This window comes from Cetorhinus maximus, chromosome 8 (genome assembly GCF_964194155.1).
Source record: "Cetorhinus maximus chromosome 8, sCetMax3.hap1.1, whole genome shotgun sequence".
In the NCBI taxonomy this organism is placed as follows: Eukaryota; Metazoa; Chordata; class Chondrichthyes; order Lamniformes; family Cetorhinidae; genus Cetorhinus; species Cetorhinus maximus.
Genome location: NC_135886.1, coordinates 69,381,110 through 69,397,128, shown reverse-complemented (window position 1 = coordinate 69,397,128; position 16,019 = coordinate 69,381,110). Strand labels below are relative to the sequence as shown.

Genomic DNA, 16,019 nt, shown 5'->3' with positions numbered 1-16,019 from the left:
CTCCACAATCACCACACCACACCCTCAATGTCTCTCTCTCCACCCCCCCCGCCCCCCCACCCACCTTAAACCAATTTATATTTCTCCCTTCTTCTAACTATGCTCCAGTTCTGCCGAAGGGCCATGAAGGCTCGAAACGTTAACTGATTTCTTCTCCGCCGATGCTGCCAGACCTGCTGAGTTTTTCCAGGTAATTCTGTTTTTGTTTTGGATTTCCAGCATCCGCAGTAGCTTTTAGCTTTTTGTTTTTATCCTTTACATAATATTTGTTTGTACCCTGTATTCCTCTTTTGGGGATGAAGCGGTTTGTTCTTCCAGTGAAGCTGAGTTTTTCCTTTTGTAACGGGATTTGCCAGTAAGATGAAACAATGTTTCATAACCCTCAAGTTTCAGAATGTGAAAAACCTCAGAAAACCCATTAACAACTATTGTTGCCTGGTATAGCAATTAAATTGTCCTAACTAAAATCAAACATTCTGTGACTGATGTCGGTATATTACCCCTCTTCACCTATCTCTACGTGGCTGCAGCCTTTGTAGTTTTCCTGCTGTCCTCTATTCTCTAGTTCATGGGATTGTTTTCGTTTAGTTGCATGCTGTCATTACATGAAATATTTTGGCTCCTTTGCCTCCAAGTACCTGAAGGATTGGTTCTTTGCCTAATCCTGCTCGTCAACCACGTTGCCCCTTGGTGGCATCTGCAGCTATAAGTTCAGCTTTATCAGATAGGCACTGTTTCCTCTTATCAAGCATTCGGAAGCAATCATGTTCAACTCTCACCACTGATATCCTCCGCCTCCTTGACTATTCTCTCAATCACAAAGACTCCCTATATCTACCTCGAAACTTGGTCATCTCCAGCTCTGTTTCAGCCCATCTACTCCTTCGCTGTGCCTTGGCTGATTCAGTTGCTTGGTGTTAGAGGGCGGGGCTGGTGAATGACACATGCGCAGAGGGGGGAGTGTGGCGCCAGAATTCAAATGTTGACCTTTACACTAACAGTTTTCTCCGTGTCACGCGGGCGGAATTTGCCGGAAGTTTATAGCTTGGAGGCTCCGTTAAAAACTCATTCGGCCCTTGCGTAATGGTGATTGAGGCGAGACGTTGGTTGCTAAGTGAGTACTGGAGGTGGCAGGAGCGGGATGACTCCTTCCCGCACACTGTCCCCTCTAGGCCGGCGCTTTCCCTAATCAGCATCGAGCTCCATTTTCCCTTGTACTCGGCAGAGCTTCGCCAATTTTTACTGTTAGACACCTGCGAGCTGTGAGGATGTTTACCTGAAATCCGTGGGATGTGGTGTCTGTTTCTTTCTTAATTACTGTTTGTTCCTGGTTGTGATTTCACGTCTGTTCCAATTGCTTTATAATAACTTGTAACCTCGATTTTTGGTGGTTTCGGGGTCCATCTGTTCATTGCCTCCTATGAAGTGATGTTACTGATCGAGAATTTACCGAGGGAATTGTCAGCTTGCACCATTTGTTTTGGAGCGTCAAGTGCTATAAAGGGCTGTTTTTGGATAGACAATGCGAGTTACCTGAGTATTCTTTTGGCAGTAATTCTGTGCCAAGTTTCCAGAAAATAACTTTGCTGCTTTTGCGAGAATGTTACCTTTTTATGCTAGTGATCTGCATTTTTTTACTCAGATGAGCATATAGCATATGTGTGTGTGACATTGCTTGTGTTAATATGGGCTGGTTCGTAAATCTTCATTTTTACCAAATGGTAAAACATAAATGGTATTACAGGTGATCATTGCCCAAATGGATGAAGAAACACGCAGCCTGTTCCAGCGCGTAGCTGGTCGACTTGGTTGGTCAGAACATGGTGATCTGAATGCCATTGAAGCACAGGTGAAGATTTTTTTAATATTCGTTCTTGGGATGTGGCCTCCCTGGCTAGGCCAGCATTTATTGCCCATCCCTAACTGCCCTTGTTTAGAGGGCATTTAAGTGTCAACCACATTGCTATGGGCCTGGATTCACATGTAGTGAACCAGATCGGTTTTTACGACAGTTGTTCCATGAGCGTCATCAGACTTTTACATAAAAAAAATTCTAGAATTAATTCAAATTCCATTATCTGCCACAGTGGGACTTGAACCCAGGTCCCCAGAGCATTACCGTGTCTCTGGATTACCAATCCAGTGGCAATACCACTACACCACTGCCTCCCCCTTAATGATGACCCTATGATCCAAAGTACCAGAGATACATTTGATACTAATACCGTATCCTGTATGTATGGCACCTTGTAATTAGTATTTATACTTCAGCCAAATAATTAGGTCAGGAACCATAGTTTGTATGCCCTTGCATTTGGAGATTAAGGGATGATTCAATTGAGGCATAAAAGGTAATTAAAGGAGATGATAGAAACTACCTGTCCTACTACCCCTGGTGGGCAGAGGGCATTATCTTAAATATACATTTTTTATATATAGCTCCTTTTAGTGTATTAAGTGTCCCAAGGTTATAAAGCAAAGTTTGACACTTAAGTCGTGTAGAAATATTGTGGCATTTGGTCAAGGAGGTAGAGGTTTTAAGGAGCAACTAAGTGGAGGCAAGAGGGAAGTACAAAAATTTAGGGATGAAATTCCAGAGTTTAAGACTTTGACAGCTGAAGCCACAGTCACCAATGATGGAGTGATCTAAACAGGCATCCTCAAGAGGCTAAAAATAGAGCACTGATATCTTGGAGATAGTGGCTGGAGGTTAGAGATAAGGAGGGAGAGGCCTTGGAGAGATTTGAAAGCAAGAATAATTTTTAAATCAGAAAGCACTTTGCATAAAGGGTAGTAGTGTTAATTTCCGGCACCCCACCCCCACCCTGCCAAAAAAAACTTGTGAAGCCACAACTGTGTGTAATAGATTTTTGTTGGGCAAGGATATTGAGGGCTACAGAGCCAAGATGAGTAAATGGAGTTGAAGTACAGATCAGCCATGATCTAAATGAATGATGGAACCAGCTTGAGGGACTCTGCCCTACTCATGTTCCTATGTTACCTGCAAGTATTTTGTACATTTTGCCTGTTGAGAAAGTACTAGCCCTATGGAGTGCATGGGACAGCATAAAGTACTGAGGCTGATGGTGACAAATCAAATATCCGTTCAATATGTTTGCAACCATAATTTTTATTGAAATATTTCCTTTTGAATATCCAGCTGAGTTGAACTTTTTTGAGTTCACATAGGCTTTATGTTAAAAAGAGGCAGAGATGTCAGGTCCACCCTTTGGATTGCTGTGACAAACATTTTTCTGCGACTGTGTGAACTCTACTGTCTACTATTGTATGATTGTTAGAACTGAGGATGGCAGTACTTCAGACATTGCTAATTCATTTTCTAGAAAATAGCCTATTTTAATTTTGTTGCCATTATTAAAATGACCTGCATTTGGTGTCTTGTGATAGCATTGCTGCAACATTGAGGTTTGGTGCCTTTTTATTACTGACAATATATGGTAATTAGTGAAGATTATTACCTTTTTGTAAATAAGCTGTTTAGAGTTCATGTTATTCATTAACAGCAGTTTAGCTGATTTGAACAGAACCTTTTTGCATGCTTCCCCCTAACCACATGGTTTCCCTCCACCGATCCCCTACTTTGCTTAAGTCTACTATTTCTATCAGGGATGTATCTGGAGAAATTTAGGTGAATTTCTAATAGAACCTGTGCAGCTGTCTATAGTTGTGGAACTTATGGTTAGGTAAATTGTTGAAAAAATGGAACTGAGGAACTTGTTCCATTACGTACACAGCTAGAACTAGGGAACCTTTTTTAATCTCTGGTTTGGACCATATACCTCCACCACCACTAACATTTACCACCGTGAGTCTTCTACTGAAACTCTCAATCATGCCGTTTGACATCTCTACATTTGATTACTATGTGTTCTTGGAAAATCTTCCATCCTCTCTCATTCGTACTTAACCAACCTGTATTCTTTCCAAAAGGGTGCCGTTGCCGTTGCTCTTTACCTCACTGGCATATTGTCTTCCAGTGACCAATGCCACAGATATTTTTTAAAAATCCAATCTTGCATTATCAGCTGGAAAGGCATGAATTAATCAAGTTAGCATGGATTTAAGGGAAGGTTGTGTCTGACTACCTCGATTGAATTTTTTAGAATGTTAGGAGGATTCATGAGGGTAGCGCCTTGTATTGACATGGATTTTATTTAAACTTTTTTGACAAGATTCCACATGACAGACTAGTCAGAAACGTAAGAGCAAGGGAAAGTGGCAAGTTGGATTCCAAGTTGACTCATCGATAGGAAGCAAAGGGTAATGATTTGTTGTTGTTGTGACTAGGAGGCTGTTTCTAGTGGGGTTCCACAGGGCTCAGTACTTGATCCCTTTTGTTTTGTGGCGTTTATATCGATTATTTTGACTTAAACATAGGGAGCATGATTTAAGAAGTTTGCAGATGATACAAAAATTGGCCATGTGGTTGACAATGAGGCTGCTTTTGCTGATGCTGCAACTGTAGAGGGTGCACTCCACCCACATGCATTGTCAATGCCTGTGATGTCACTGACAGCAGCGTCTCAGGCAGCTGCTTGCATCAAAGATAGCGTGGATCTAACAAAGAAAAGAACACACACTATTCTTGCTCCCTCCTGTGCTGTCCCCCTCCCCCGTGAGTGGTAAAGGGAGTGGGAGTGCCAAAGAGAGCGGGAGGTTTCGGGAAATGCACAATAGCAATGTCAGCTGTGGCAAAAACTGCGCTTGCGTTGCAGACAATGTGGGTGCTCTGTTCCTGTTCCGTGGCAGGAGTTACAGTGGAGGAAGAAAGCGGTAGACTGCAGGGAAAAATCAAATGGACAGGTCAGATAGGCAGAAAAGTGGCAAATGGAATTCAATCTGGGGATGTGTGAGCTAATGTGTTTGTGCAGGGCACATAAAGCAAGGGAATACACAATTAAATGGTAGGATACTGAGAAGTATGGAAGAAGAGAGTGCATGTCTACGGATCCCTCAAGGTAGTCAGACAGGTAGATAAGGTCTTAAGAAGGCTTGTGGGATACTTTATTCACCGAGGTATAGAACAGGACTTCCCAAATTGGGTCACAACCCCCAGTGGGGTTGTAAAATGAGATTTTGGGATTGCGAGCTCTCAGGCAGAAATGGCTGCCATGGAGCTCGAACTGAGTGCTACAGCTGCAAGCCCCCTTTAAATCATTGTGTTTTATTTTTATGGTGGGCGTGATTGAGGCCTGATTCCTAGCCCAAAAAAACTTGTGACGCTTTTTAAAAAAAACCCTGCAGTTTAAACACTTCCCTCACTCTCTTTCCCCCACCTTCGCTCCCAGAAATCTTTTCTCCCCCCCACTTCGCTCTCAAATGCCTCTTTTCCCCCCCCTCACCCCACCCCCAACTTTGCTCTCTCAAATCTCTCTCCAACCACCACCAACACCCCCGCCCCTGTCACTCTTTCAAATCTCCTACACCCCGCTCTTTTAAATTTCTCCCCACTCTCAGTTCAACTCCCCCACCCTGCTCTCAGTCTGGGGTTATGGCAATTTTCAAGCTTCAAAATGGGGTCACAGTGGGAAAAGATTTGGGAAGCACTGGAATAGATTAAAAGAGCAGGAGGGGTTACACAGGAACTGTATTAAATAATAGTTAGGTGACAGCTGGAGCACGACAGTTCTGTTTGCTGCATTACAGGAAGGATGTGATTGCACCAGAAGGAGATTTGAGGATGTTGCCAGGACTGCAGAATTTCAGCTATAAGGATAGGCTGGGGTGTTCTGCTTTGGAACTCTGAACCATTTAACCATAAACATGAAAGGAACTGCTGAGGGGAGATTTAGCTGAGGTGTATGAAATTCAGAGGCTGACAGAGTGGATAGGAAAGACATACTTTCCTTTTGAGAGGTTAATAACTGGGGCATAAAGAAGTTGATAATCTTTTTTCCACCCAGTGGGGTCACTGCTTTAAAGGGTGGTAGAGGTTTAAAAAAAACCCCATCCATTCCAAATAGTACCTGGATGTGCACTTGCAGTACTATAACCTACATGGCTACGGACTAAACTGGAAAATGGGATTAGGCTGGATAGCTCTTTGTGTGACAGTAAAGAAACACTGGGCCAAATGGCCTCTTTCTGTGCTGTAAGTTTTCAATTCTTAGTGTTTTTAAATCCTGCATGGCCTTGCCTCTTCCAGTGCTGAAATCTCTGAACTTTTTATCTGACACTGGACACCTGTACATATGTCTTCTAATCATCAATGGCGACTGCTTTCAACTGCATAAACTTCATGTCTTAAAATTTCCTTAAAGCTTTTCATCTTGTTCTTCTTTTAGGACTCCTCCTGTAGTCCAAGCTTTTGGTCATCTCTCCTAATATTTTATTTGGTGCGCTGTCTCTTTTTTTTTCTTACATTTTGTTGTCCCTTAGAACATTTTTTCTATGTTAAAAGCATATTAATGCAAGTTGATCTTTGATATACCTAAGTTTGACAATTGATGTAGGTTAATGCAAAGATGCATGTTTCATTTCATGGTCTATTATGGAAACTCATTTAGCCGTAGCCATGATGGAAAGTGTTCTGAGGAAGCTCAAATCATAAGATAATTCTAATATTTCAGCAATGGAGCCTTTGTGTTCTATATTATTTGATGTAGCAGTATTTGAATCTCATGCCATTCCAAAAAATTATCCAGTTCTGCATTGTTTTGCTATTTTTCAGCTTCAGGAAAGAATCGAGAAGTCCAGGCATCCCTTGCAAGATAATTGTCAAGATGCCACAATTAATCTAGAGTCAGAATCAGGGGAGAGTCCAAACACCTGTGATTCATGTGTGTGCAAGCTGTTACTGTCTAGTTCAGAGGATGAGGCTGAATCATGGCCAAAAATTACTCTGGAAAACGGGCAAGAAGAACGTGATGTATTTGCACTGACAAAAAAAGTAGGTGGGAAGCCACAGAAGCACCATGGAACCATAGTCATCTCGGACTCCAGTGATGATGATGATAAGATTTGTAAGTAGTAGGTGTAGTTCAGTGCTGCTTTTTGATTTAACTCTAGCGTTTATTACTTGCAGCATGTTTATGCATTGAGGTCTCTATATAACGTATTCACAATCTTAACCTTGATGCTACTGAAAAGGGTTTAAAGTAAATTGGTATTGAAAAGGGTTTAAAGTAACCTAGCTATGGGGGAGCGGTGGGTGTGGTTGGAACCTGGCGGTAATATTAGAAAAGAAAAGCAAGGTGCACAAAAAATTGGGAGAGTCAGCACTAGAGTAAGAAATAGGTATTATGTGGGATAAGAGAGAATGCAACAAGGTCTAAATTAGCTCTACTGTGAATGTATTTTAATATACAAAGTGTGGTAAATAAGGCTGGTGAGCTGCAGGTGCAGATAGCCATGTGGGAATGTGATGTGATGGTGATAACTGAGACCTGGCTCAAAAAGGGCAAGACTGGGTACTAAATATTCCTGGGTACATATGGTCAGGAAAGAAAGGAGGCAGAATGGTAGTGTTGATTAAGGAGAACATTACAGTACTGGAGAGAGAAGATGTCCTGAGGGATCAAGGGCCGAATCTATTTGGTTAGAGCTAAGAAGCAATAGGGATACAGTTAGGTTAACTGAGAGTAAATTCACAGGGAAACTGGAGGTGCAAAGCTATAGTTATAATGGGGGAGAGCATTATTACTATCCCAGTTTATATTATGATTATTAACATAAATGGCGATGGAGGGTTTTTGAGCTGTGTTCTAGAGAATTTACTTGATTGGGATGTTTCCTGTCCAACAAGGAAGGATGCATTGCTGGATCTTGTTTGAGACATTGAGGTGGATCCTGTGTCAATAGGGAGACATTTAGGGGATAGTGATCAAAGCCAGCCTACACCTTATGATACTATGGAAAAGGTCAAGGAACAATCTGGAGTAAAGATAATTGGAGGTGGGCCAACTGGGGTGAAAACTGATCTAGCCCAGATAAATTGAAATCAAAAGTTGGCAGGCAAAACTGTAACTGAACAATGAGCAGCCTTTTGAGAGGAGATAGTTGAGGTCTATACTCTTGGTGGGTGGAATTGGGCAAACAAAGTCTGATCTCCTTGGGGGACGAGAAAGTGGGTAACAAAAACAGAAACAGAAATACCTGGAAAAACTCAGCAGGTCTGGCAGCATCGGCGGAGAAGAGCACAGTTGATGTTTCGAGTCCTCATGACCCTTCAACAGAACTAAGTAAAAATAGGAAAGGGGTGAAATATAAGCTGGTTTGTGGTTGGGGGGTGGGGGGGTTGTTGGGACAAGAAGCTAGTAATAGGTGGAGATAACCAAAAGATGTCACAGACAAAAGGACAAAGAGGTGTTGAAGGTGGTGATATTATTTAAAGGAATGTGCTAATTAAGAGTAGACAGCAGGACAAACAAGGTACAGATAGACCTAGTGGGGGTGGGGTGGGGGGAAGGAATACTAAAAGGGCTAAAAGGTAGAGATAAATGATGGGTGGAAATACATTTAAAAATAATGGAAATAGGTGGGAAAAGAAAAATCTATATAAATTATTGGAAAAAACAAAAAGGAGGGGGAAGAAACGGAAAGGGGGTGGGGATGGAGGAGAGAGTTCATTATCTAAAATTGTTGAACTCAATATTCAGTTCGAAAGGCTGTAAAGTGCCTAGTCGGAAGATGAGGTGCTGTTCCTCCAGTTTGCGTTGAGCTTCACTGGAACAATGCAGCAAGCCAAGGACAGACATGTGGGCATGAGAGCAGTGTGGAGTGTTGAAATGGCAAGCGACAGGGAGGTCTGGGTAATGCTTGTGGACAGACTGAAGGTGTTCTGCAAAGCGGTCACCCAGTCTGTGTTTGGTCTCTCCAATGTAGAGGAAACCGCATTGGGAGCAACAAATGCAGTAGACTAAGTTGAGGGAAGTGCAAGTGAAATGCTGCTTCACTTGAAAGGAGTGTTTGGATGGTGAGGAGAGAGGAAGTGAAGGGGCAGGTGTTGCATCTTCTGCGGTTGTATGGGAAGGTGCCGTGGGAGGGGGTTGAGGAGTAGGGGGTGATGGAGGAGTGGACCAGGGTGTCATGGAGGGAACGATCCCTATGGAACGCCGCCGGGGGGGGTGAAGGGAAGATGTGTTTGGTGGTGGCATCATGCTGGAGTTGGCGGAAATGGCGGAGGATGATCCTTTGAATGCGGAGGCTGGTGGGGTGATAAGTGAGTACAAGGGGGACCCTGTCATGTTTCTGGGAGGGAGGAGAAGGCGTGAGGGCGGATGTGCAGGAGATGGGCCGGACATGGTTGAGGGCCCTGTCAACCACCGTGGGTGGAAAACCTCGGTTAAGGAAGAAGGAGGACATGTCAGAGGAACTGTTTTTGAAAGTGGCATCATCAGAACAGATCCGACGGAGGTGAAGGAACTGAGAGAATGGGATGGGTAAAGTGGGTAAGGTGAAACAGCAAAAAAGGTTCATATGACAGATGTCAGGTTGATTTTATACATTTGAGATCTAGGCAGAATATGGAAACTTTGGAGGGGAAGTAAGAAAAGAAATGAGAATCAAAGAGAATATGAGAAGAGACTGGCAGCCAACATAAACGGGCATCCAAAAGACATAGGCATATATTTTTTTAAAAAGTAGTGGTAAAAGGAGGAACAGGGCTGTTTAAGGAGCAAAAAGGGATTTAGGCTTGGAGGCAGAGGGTGTGGCTGAGGTACTATATGAGTACTTTGCATCTGTCTTTACAAGGAAGATGCTTCCAATGTAATATTGAGAAAGGAGGTAGTTGAGACACTGGATGGGCTAAAATTGATAAAGAGGAGGTATTAGACAGGCTGGCTGTATTTGGAAGCTGATAAGTCATTAGGACCAGATCCAATGCATTCGAAGATAGGGAGAGAAGTGAGGGTAGAAATTTCAGGGGTACTGGCCATAATCATTCAAACCTCTTTGGATATAAGGTTGGTGCCAGAGGACTAGAGAGTTGCAAATGTTACACCCTTTTTTTTTTGAACCAAGGTGTAAGGATAAGCCGAGCAACGACAGGCCAGTCAGTTTAACCTCTGTGGTGGGAAAGATTTTAGAAATGATGATGCAGGACAAAAAGTCACTTGGACAAATATAGATTCATTAAGGAAAGTTGGCATAGATTTGTTAAGGCTAAATTGTGTTTAACTAAATTGATGAGTCTTTTTGAGGCAAGAGGTTTGTGGGTAATGTATATGTGGAATTCCAGAGGCATTTGATAAATGTCAGATAACAGGCCTGTCTGCAAAGTTGAAACTCATGGAATAAAAGGGTCAGTGGCACCATGGCTAAGAGCTTGGCTGACTGACAGGAAACCAAGTGTATTGATGTATGGTTGTTTTTCAGACTAGGGTGAGCTATATACTGCAAGTTTTCATTTTAGGTTGCCCAGTTTTAAAAAGTTCCACTTCAACATCCTGGATATAGTGGGGCCGGTATGCTCACTTAGTGTCAGGATTTTCGTTTTCGCGGAGATTTGTGCTGGGGCCTACCTAGTGTCATTTGACCTGAGTGGCCTCTCATGCTCGTCACCCTTCGCCTGAGTCCTCGCTCAGGAGAGTGAAGCGGGAGAAGTGATGAGCAGGAGGGGTAAGTGGAAAGAATTAATATTTCATATTTAGGAATGTACAACTGCAGGGTATCAGGGTATAATGTTTAATGTTTTATTTCTGATGAGTAAGGATCTAACTACAACTTTTACATTGTAATGGGAGAATCTGATTTGCTACAATGTTAAGCAAGGAATTACTGTAATGGGGTTCCCCAGGCCTCGGTATTCGGAGCATCGCCTTTCCTGAGATACGTTAATGACCCCCTAGACTCTGGTGTGTGGGGCACAATTTCAAAATTTGCAGATGACGCAAAATTTGGAATTACTGTGAAACTGAGAAGGATAGAGATAACCTTCAAGAAGACAAATATAGGCAAATATAGGTGGAATAGGTGGACACATGGGTGGAAAAAAAATTAATGCAGAGAAGCATTTTGGTCGGGGGATTTGAAGAGAGGCAATATAAAATAAAGGGAACAATACTAAAGGGAGTGCAGGAGAAGAGAGACCTAGGAGTATATGTGCACAAATTGTTGAAGGTGGCAGGGCAAGTTGAAGAAGTGGTTAATAAGGTATATGGGACCCTGGGCTTTATGAAAGAGGCAAGTACAAGTTATGATGAACCTTTATATAAAACTGGTTTGACCTCAACTTGAGTATTGAACTTTGGGCACCAAACTTTAGGAACATTGTGAATGCTCCAGAGAGGGTGCAGAAAAGATTTTTTAACTCCTCACATTTTCTGTTAGCATCTGCATTTAACTGAAGGGTGTAATTACATGTGGCAAGTTATACATACGCAGCTTTAAACGTGGACATAGGAATTTATTGTATGAAAATAAAGACAGAATGCCTGACTTTAAATGGGTATGGAATTTAAGTCTACACATCCTGGTCTAGTTAATTCCACCCCCCAACCTCCCTGGTCTCTACCCTTGCTTCTGTCTGCACTTTACACAGAGAATCAAGACAATGTTGCAGGAGATGAGTGGTATATTATTAGAGAAAATGAGGCACTAGGTGGAAGGAATTTTAAAATTTGCATGAATCCTAAGTAGATGTTGTGTCTTTCTCTCTCTTCCCCCACCTCACTTTGTAGCTGAGTTTAGCTTGTGAATGTAGAACAATGACAAGACATGCAAGACCTTGGTTTCTGGTATGGCCTATTCTGGAATTTGAGAGATCTTCACCATTTGAATGTTGCCATCTTCAGCAAGTCTAGAGTATATATTTGCTCAGCAAAAGTTTTAATTGTAGGAAATATGCTATTTAGCTGAGTAGAGAACTGGCCTTGCTTCAACGATTAGCCCTAGTGAGCAAGAGATTGATCGTTTTATCTTTCCTGACAAAAATTGGAACCGACTTCTGTTGCCTTTATTAGGTGAATGGTTTGTTTCTTTAAAAGCTTTTTTTGATCCAGTATGTATTGTAATTCTGCTTTTACCAATGTTTTAATCCCACTCTTGCCAGAATTTTAGAACTAAATTTTAGTAGTTTTAATTTTTAAAACATTAGAGCTTTTGGTGGGGTGGGGGGAATAAAAAAAGATATCTACATTGTTAGATTTTGTACAAGCTGTGTGTGTAATGCTCAAGTTGAGTTATACAAAATATTACTCTACTATCCTTTGTGCCCTTGTTTCTCTTCCATGCATACCGCCCCACCAGCTTCCACGACTGGATAGTTAAGAAGATTTTTCTAGAAAGGTGCACTACATATTTAAGGGTAGCCTTTCTGGGTGTGTTTAATTTTAACATTGTTGTAAACTTCCAATCCAAGATGTTGTTTGACTCTCATCTTACAGGCTCTCTCTCAGATGTCACCCAGATGAGGTTGTTAAACTCAGATTTCCCATCAAGAAGGGCATCGAGGACTAAGAATAAAAGGTGTGAATGTACTGGAGACTGGGGATATCGCAGTAACTTCTGTCTCAATAAATACTGATTGGAATAGTAACTCTGGATGGCTTTTGTAGTATACAGACGGTGCAAAATGTTGAGAAAAGCTAAGTACATTAGCTGGCCATTTTTCCTATGCATTGATTTTAACCAGTCCAAGAATATACCAATACTCATTGAATTGGAGCTCAATTACTTTTTGAGTTACGTCAAAATATTTAAGTTAGATTTAGTCATATGAAGTGTGCAGAAGAAATACCCTGATCTCTGGATGAGAGGCTTTAGTTATGAGAGGTTTGAGAAGAAACTAAACGCTCATTGGGACGGAGAAGGTAAAAAGGAGGTCTGATTATGCTCATAATTCCAAAGGATTTGATAAAGTAAATAGGGGAAGACTATTTCTACAATCAGCGATATAGTAACCAAAGTATAAAAAAATAAGATCACCAAAAATAAGAATTTATTTTTTACATAGGTCATTCCACATCTTAACAGTGGTAGCGGCAGAATCCATTATAGCTTTTAAAAAGGAAGGGGATAAAAATTTTGGAAACGATTAAAAGGAATTGTAGGTAAATACAGTTAATTTAAATGGCAGAGCTAAGACACCTGTTTCAGATAAGTTTTTTAAAAAAAGACTGCTATTTCTATAGCACCTTTCATGACCACAGGACATCTCAAAGTGCTTTCTAGCCAATTAAGTATTTCACCATTGTAATGTAGGTAACTGGGAAGCCAATTTGCACAGCAAGCTCCCACAAACTGCAATGTGATGGCAACCAGATAATCTGTTTTTTGTGATGTTCTTTTGAGAAATAAATATTGGCCAGGTCACTGGGAGTAACATCCCTGCTCCTCTTCAAAATAGTGCCAAGGGATCTTTTGCTCTGACCTGAGAGGGCAGATGAGGCCTTGGTTTAACATCTCACCTGAAAGGCAGCAGTGCAGTTCTGTGCTATGAGTTTCTATATACAGGAATCATTACAATGACAATTCTATTGTTCACGTTTTGTCCATATCAGATATGACTATATTTCTGAACCAAGCACCGATTCCAGTGGGGATGAAGATTATGAAAAATGTGAGTAACATCTTAAAATGTGTGTTTTTTTTAAGCTTTACTTTTGTCTTCAACAAAATCAGCTATAGAGATTGGAGCATTGTAATGTTGTTGCATTGAACACACCAAGCTAAGTACATAATAAATAATTTCATAGCATAAAAATAACTCCAGCAATGTGTCTTAATCCCAGCCTCGAGTACACCCTAATACAGTGGTGCAAATCTTATCCAGCTTCCGCACTTGCCATCCTCTTATGTGAGACTGACAATTTGTACTGCATTCTGGGTACTTTTGCATTAAGAGCTGCATTTAACTTCTGCGATGTTGGACCCAGAAAGAGAACAAAAGAAAAAGTCGAGGAGCCACTCAGCCCATCAATGCTAGCCAATCGTAACACTCTAACTCTTCCATTAAATCAGCATAATGAATGTGCCTGATGTCTGAGAAAATAAACTAAATCGGAGACTAGTTGTCAGGCCTTAAAAGTTTATGATAGTGATTTTTGAAGCCAGCAATTTCCTCACCACTACCCCTTCCAATAGGTAAAAGAAGAGCAGTCTTTAATTGCTGACTGTAATGTAAGATGAAAAGTCCATTGCAGGAGGTTGCACCTGGTAGCAGAGAGAGAGCCACATAGTGAAGATGTTCCATTTCTCTTGAACTATGATTGGCTCTGCATCTGTCTGACAAAGGAGTGAACTCGTTGACTGCTTGTGCAACAATGTGCTGCCTGAATGAAGAATGCAAATGCTTTGATAAAAGCAAAAAACTGCGGATGCTGGAAATCCAAAACAAAAACAAAAATACCTGGAAAAACTCAGCAGGTCTGGCAGTGTCTGCGGAGAGGGACACAGTTAATGTTTCAAGTCCGAATGACCCTTCAACTGACCTGCTGAGTTTTTCCAGGTATTTTAGTTTTTGTAATGCAAATGCTTTGCTCCTTGATTTCGAAATTCCCTGCTTTTAGGAAAAGGCTTGCTTGTGTGGTTTCATTTTTTAAAAATTCCTTTACGGGATGTGGGCATCATTGGCTAGGCCAGCATTTACTGACCATCCCTAATTGCCCTTGAGAAGGTGGTGGTGGTGAGCTGCCTTCTTGAACCGCTGCAGTCCCTGTGGTATAGGTACACCCACAGTGCTGTTAGGGAGGGAATTCCAGGATTTTGATCCAGCGACAGTGAAGGAACGGCGATATATTTCCAAGTCAGGATGGTGAGTGGCTTGGAGGGGAACTTTCAGGCAGTGGTGTTCCCATGTATCTGCTGCCCCCATCCTTCTGGATGGTAGTGGTCATGGGTTCGGGAGGTGCTGCCTAAGGAGCATTAGTAAGTTCCTGCAGTGCATCTTGTAGACGGTACACACTGCTGCCACTGTTCGTTGGCGGCAGAGGGAGTGAATGTTTGTGGAAGGGGTGCTAATTAAGTGGGCTGTCTTGCCCTGTATGGTGTCAAGCTTCTTGTCTTGAATGTTGTTGGAGCTGCACTCATCCAGGCAAGCGGAGAGTATTCCATCACACTCCTGATTTGTGCCTTATAGATGGTGGCCAGGTTTTGGAGAGTCAGGAGGTGAGTTACTCGCCGCAGGATTCCCAGCTTCTGACCTTCTAGCCACAGTATTCATATAGCTAGTCCAGTTCAGTTTCTGGTCAATGGTAATCCCCAGGATGTTGATAGTAGGGGATTCAGTGATGGTAATGCCATTGAATGTCAAAGGGCGATGGTTAGATTCTCTCATTGGAGATGGCCATTGCCTGGCACTTGCGTCGCGCAAATGTTACTTGCCACTTGTCAGCCCAAACCTGGATATTTTCCAGGTCTTGCTGCATTTGGACATGGACTTCTTTAGTATCTGAGGAGTCGCCAATGGTGTTGAACATTGTGCAATCACCAGCGAACAATCCTACTTCTGACCTTATGATGAAAGGAAGGCCATAGATGAAGCAGCTAAAGATGGTTGGGCCTAGGATACTATCATGAGGAACTCCTGCAGTGTAGTCCTGGAACTGAGATGATTGATTTCCAACAATCACAACCATCTTCCTTTGTGCTAGGTATGACTCCAACCTGTGGAGAGATTTCTTCGATTCCCATTGACTCCAATTTTGCTACGGCTCCTTGATGCTACACTCAGTCAAGTGCTGCCTTGATATCAAGGGCAGTCACTCTCACCTCATCTCTGGAATTCAACTCTTTTGTCCGTGTTTGAACCAAGGCTGTAGTGAGGTCATAAGCTGAGTGATCTTGGCTGAACCCAAACTGTGCGTCAGTGAGCAGGTTATTGCTGAGCAAGTGCCGCTTGTAGCATTGTTGATGATGCAGAGCAGACTGGTGGGGCGGTAATTGGCCGGGTTGGATTTGCCTGCTTTCTCAAATGAAGTAGGGAAACATGCCAGGAGCAGAAAGCCCTCGATTTTTAAAAAATGCAAAAATTCAGGTGTGTGCTTTGAAAGGAAATATAGGGGCATTGATAGAAAGTGGTTAAAACAAGAGTTAAGGTAAATGGATTTTGGCCAGTT

At 42.1% G+C, this 16,019-nt stretch overlaps 1 protein-coding gene across 1 annotated transcript in view; it reads left to right on the top strand.

The window, feature by feature from the left end:
* Positions 1-988: 988 nt before the first annotated feature.
* The window catches only part of gcna (germ cell nuclear acidic peptidase), a 46,018-nt gene continuing 30,987 nt past the window's right edge, over positions 989-16,019 (top strand). Inside the window, exons 1-5 of the mRNA XM_078546977.1 lie at positions 989-1,114; positions 1,745-1,849; positions 6,692-6,983; positions 12,348-12,429; positions 13,464-13,522. Of these exons, the coding sequence (XP_078403103.1) occupies positions 1,760-1,849; positions 6,692-6,983; positions 12,348-12,429; positions 13,464-13,522 (523 nt within the window). The 5' untranslated portion in view covers positions 989-1,114; positions 1,745-1,759. The remainder of the gene's footprint in view (positions 1,115-1,744; positions 1,850-6,691; positions 6,984-12,347; positions 12,430-13,463; positions 13,523-16,019) is intronic.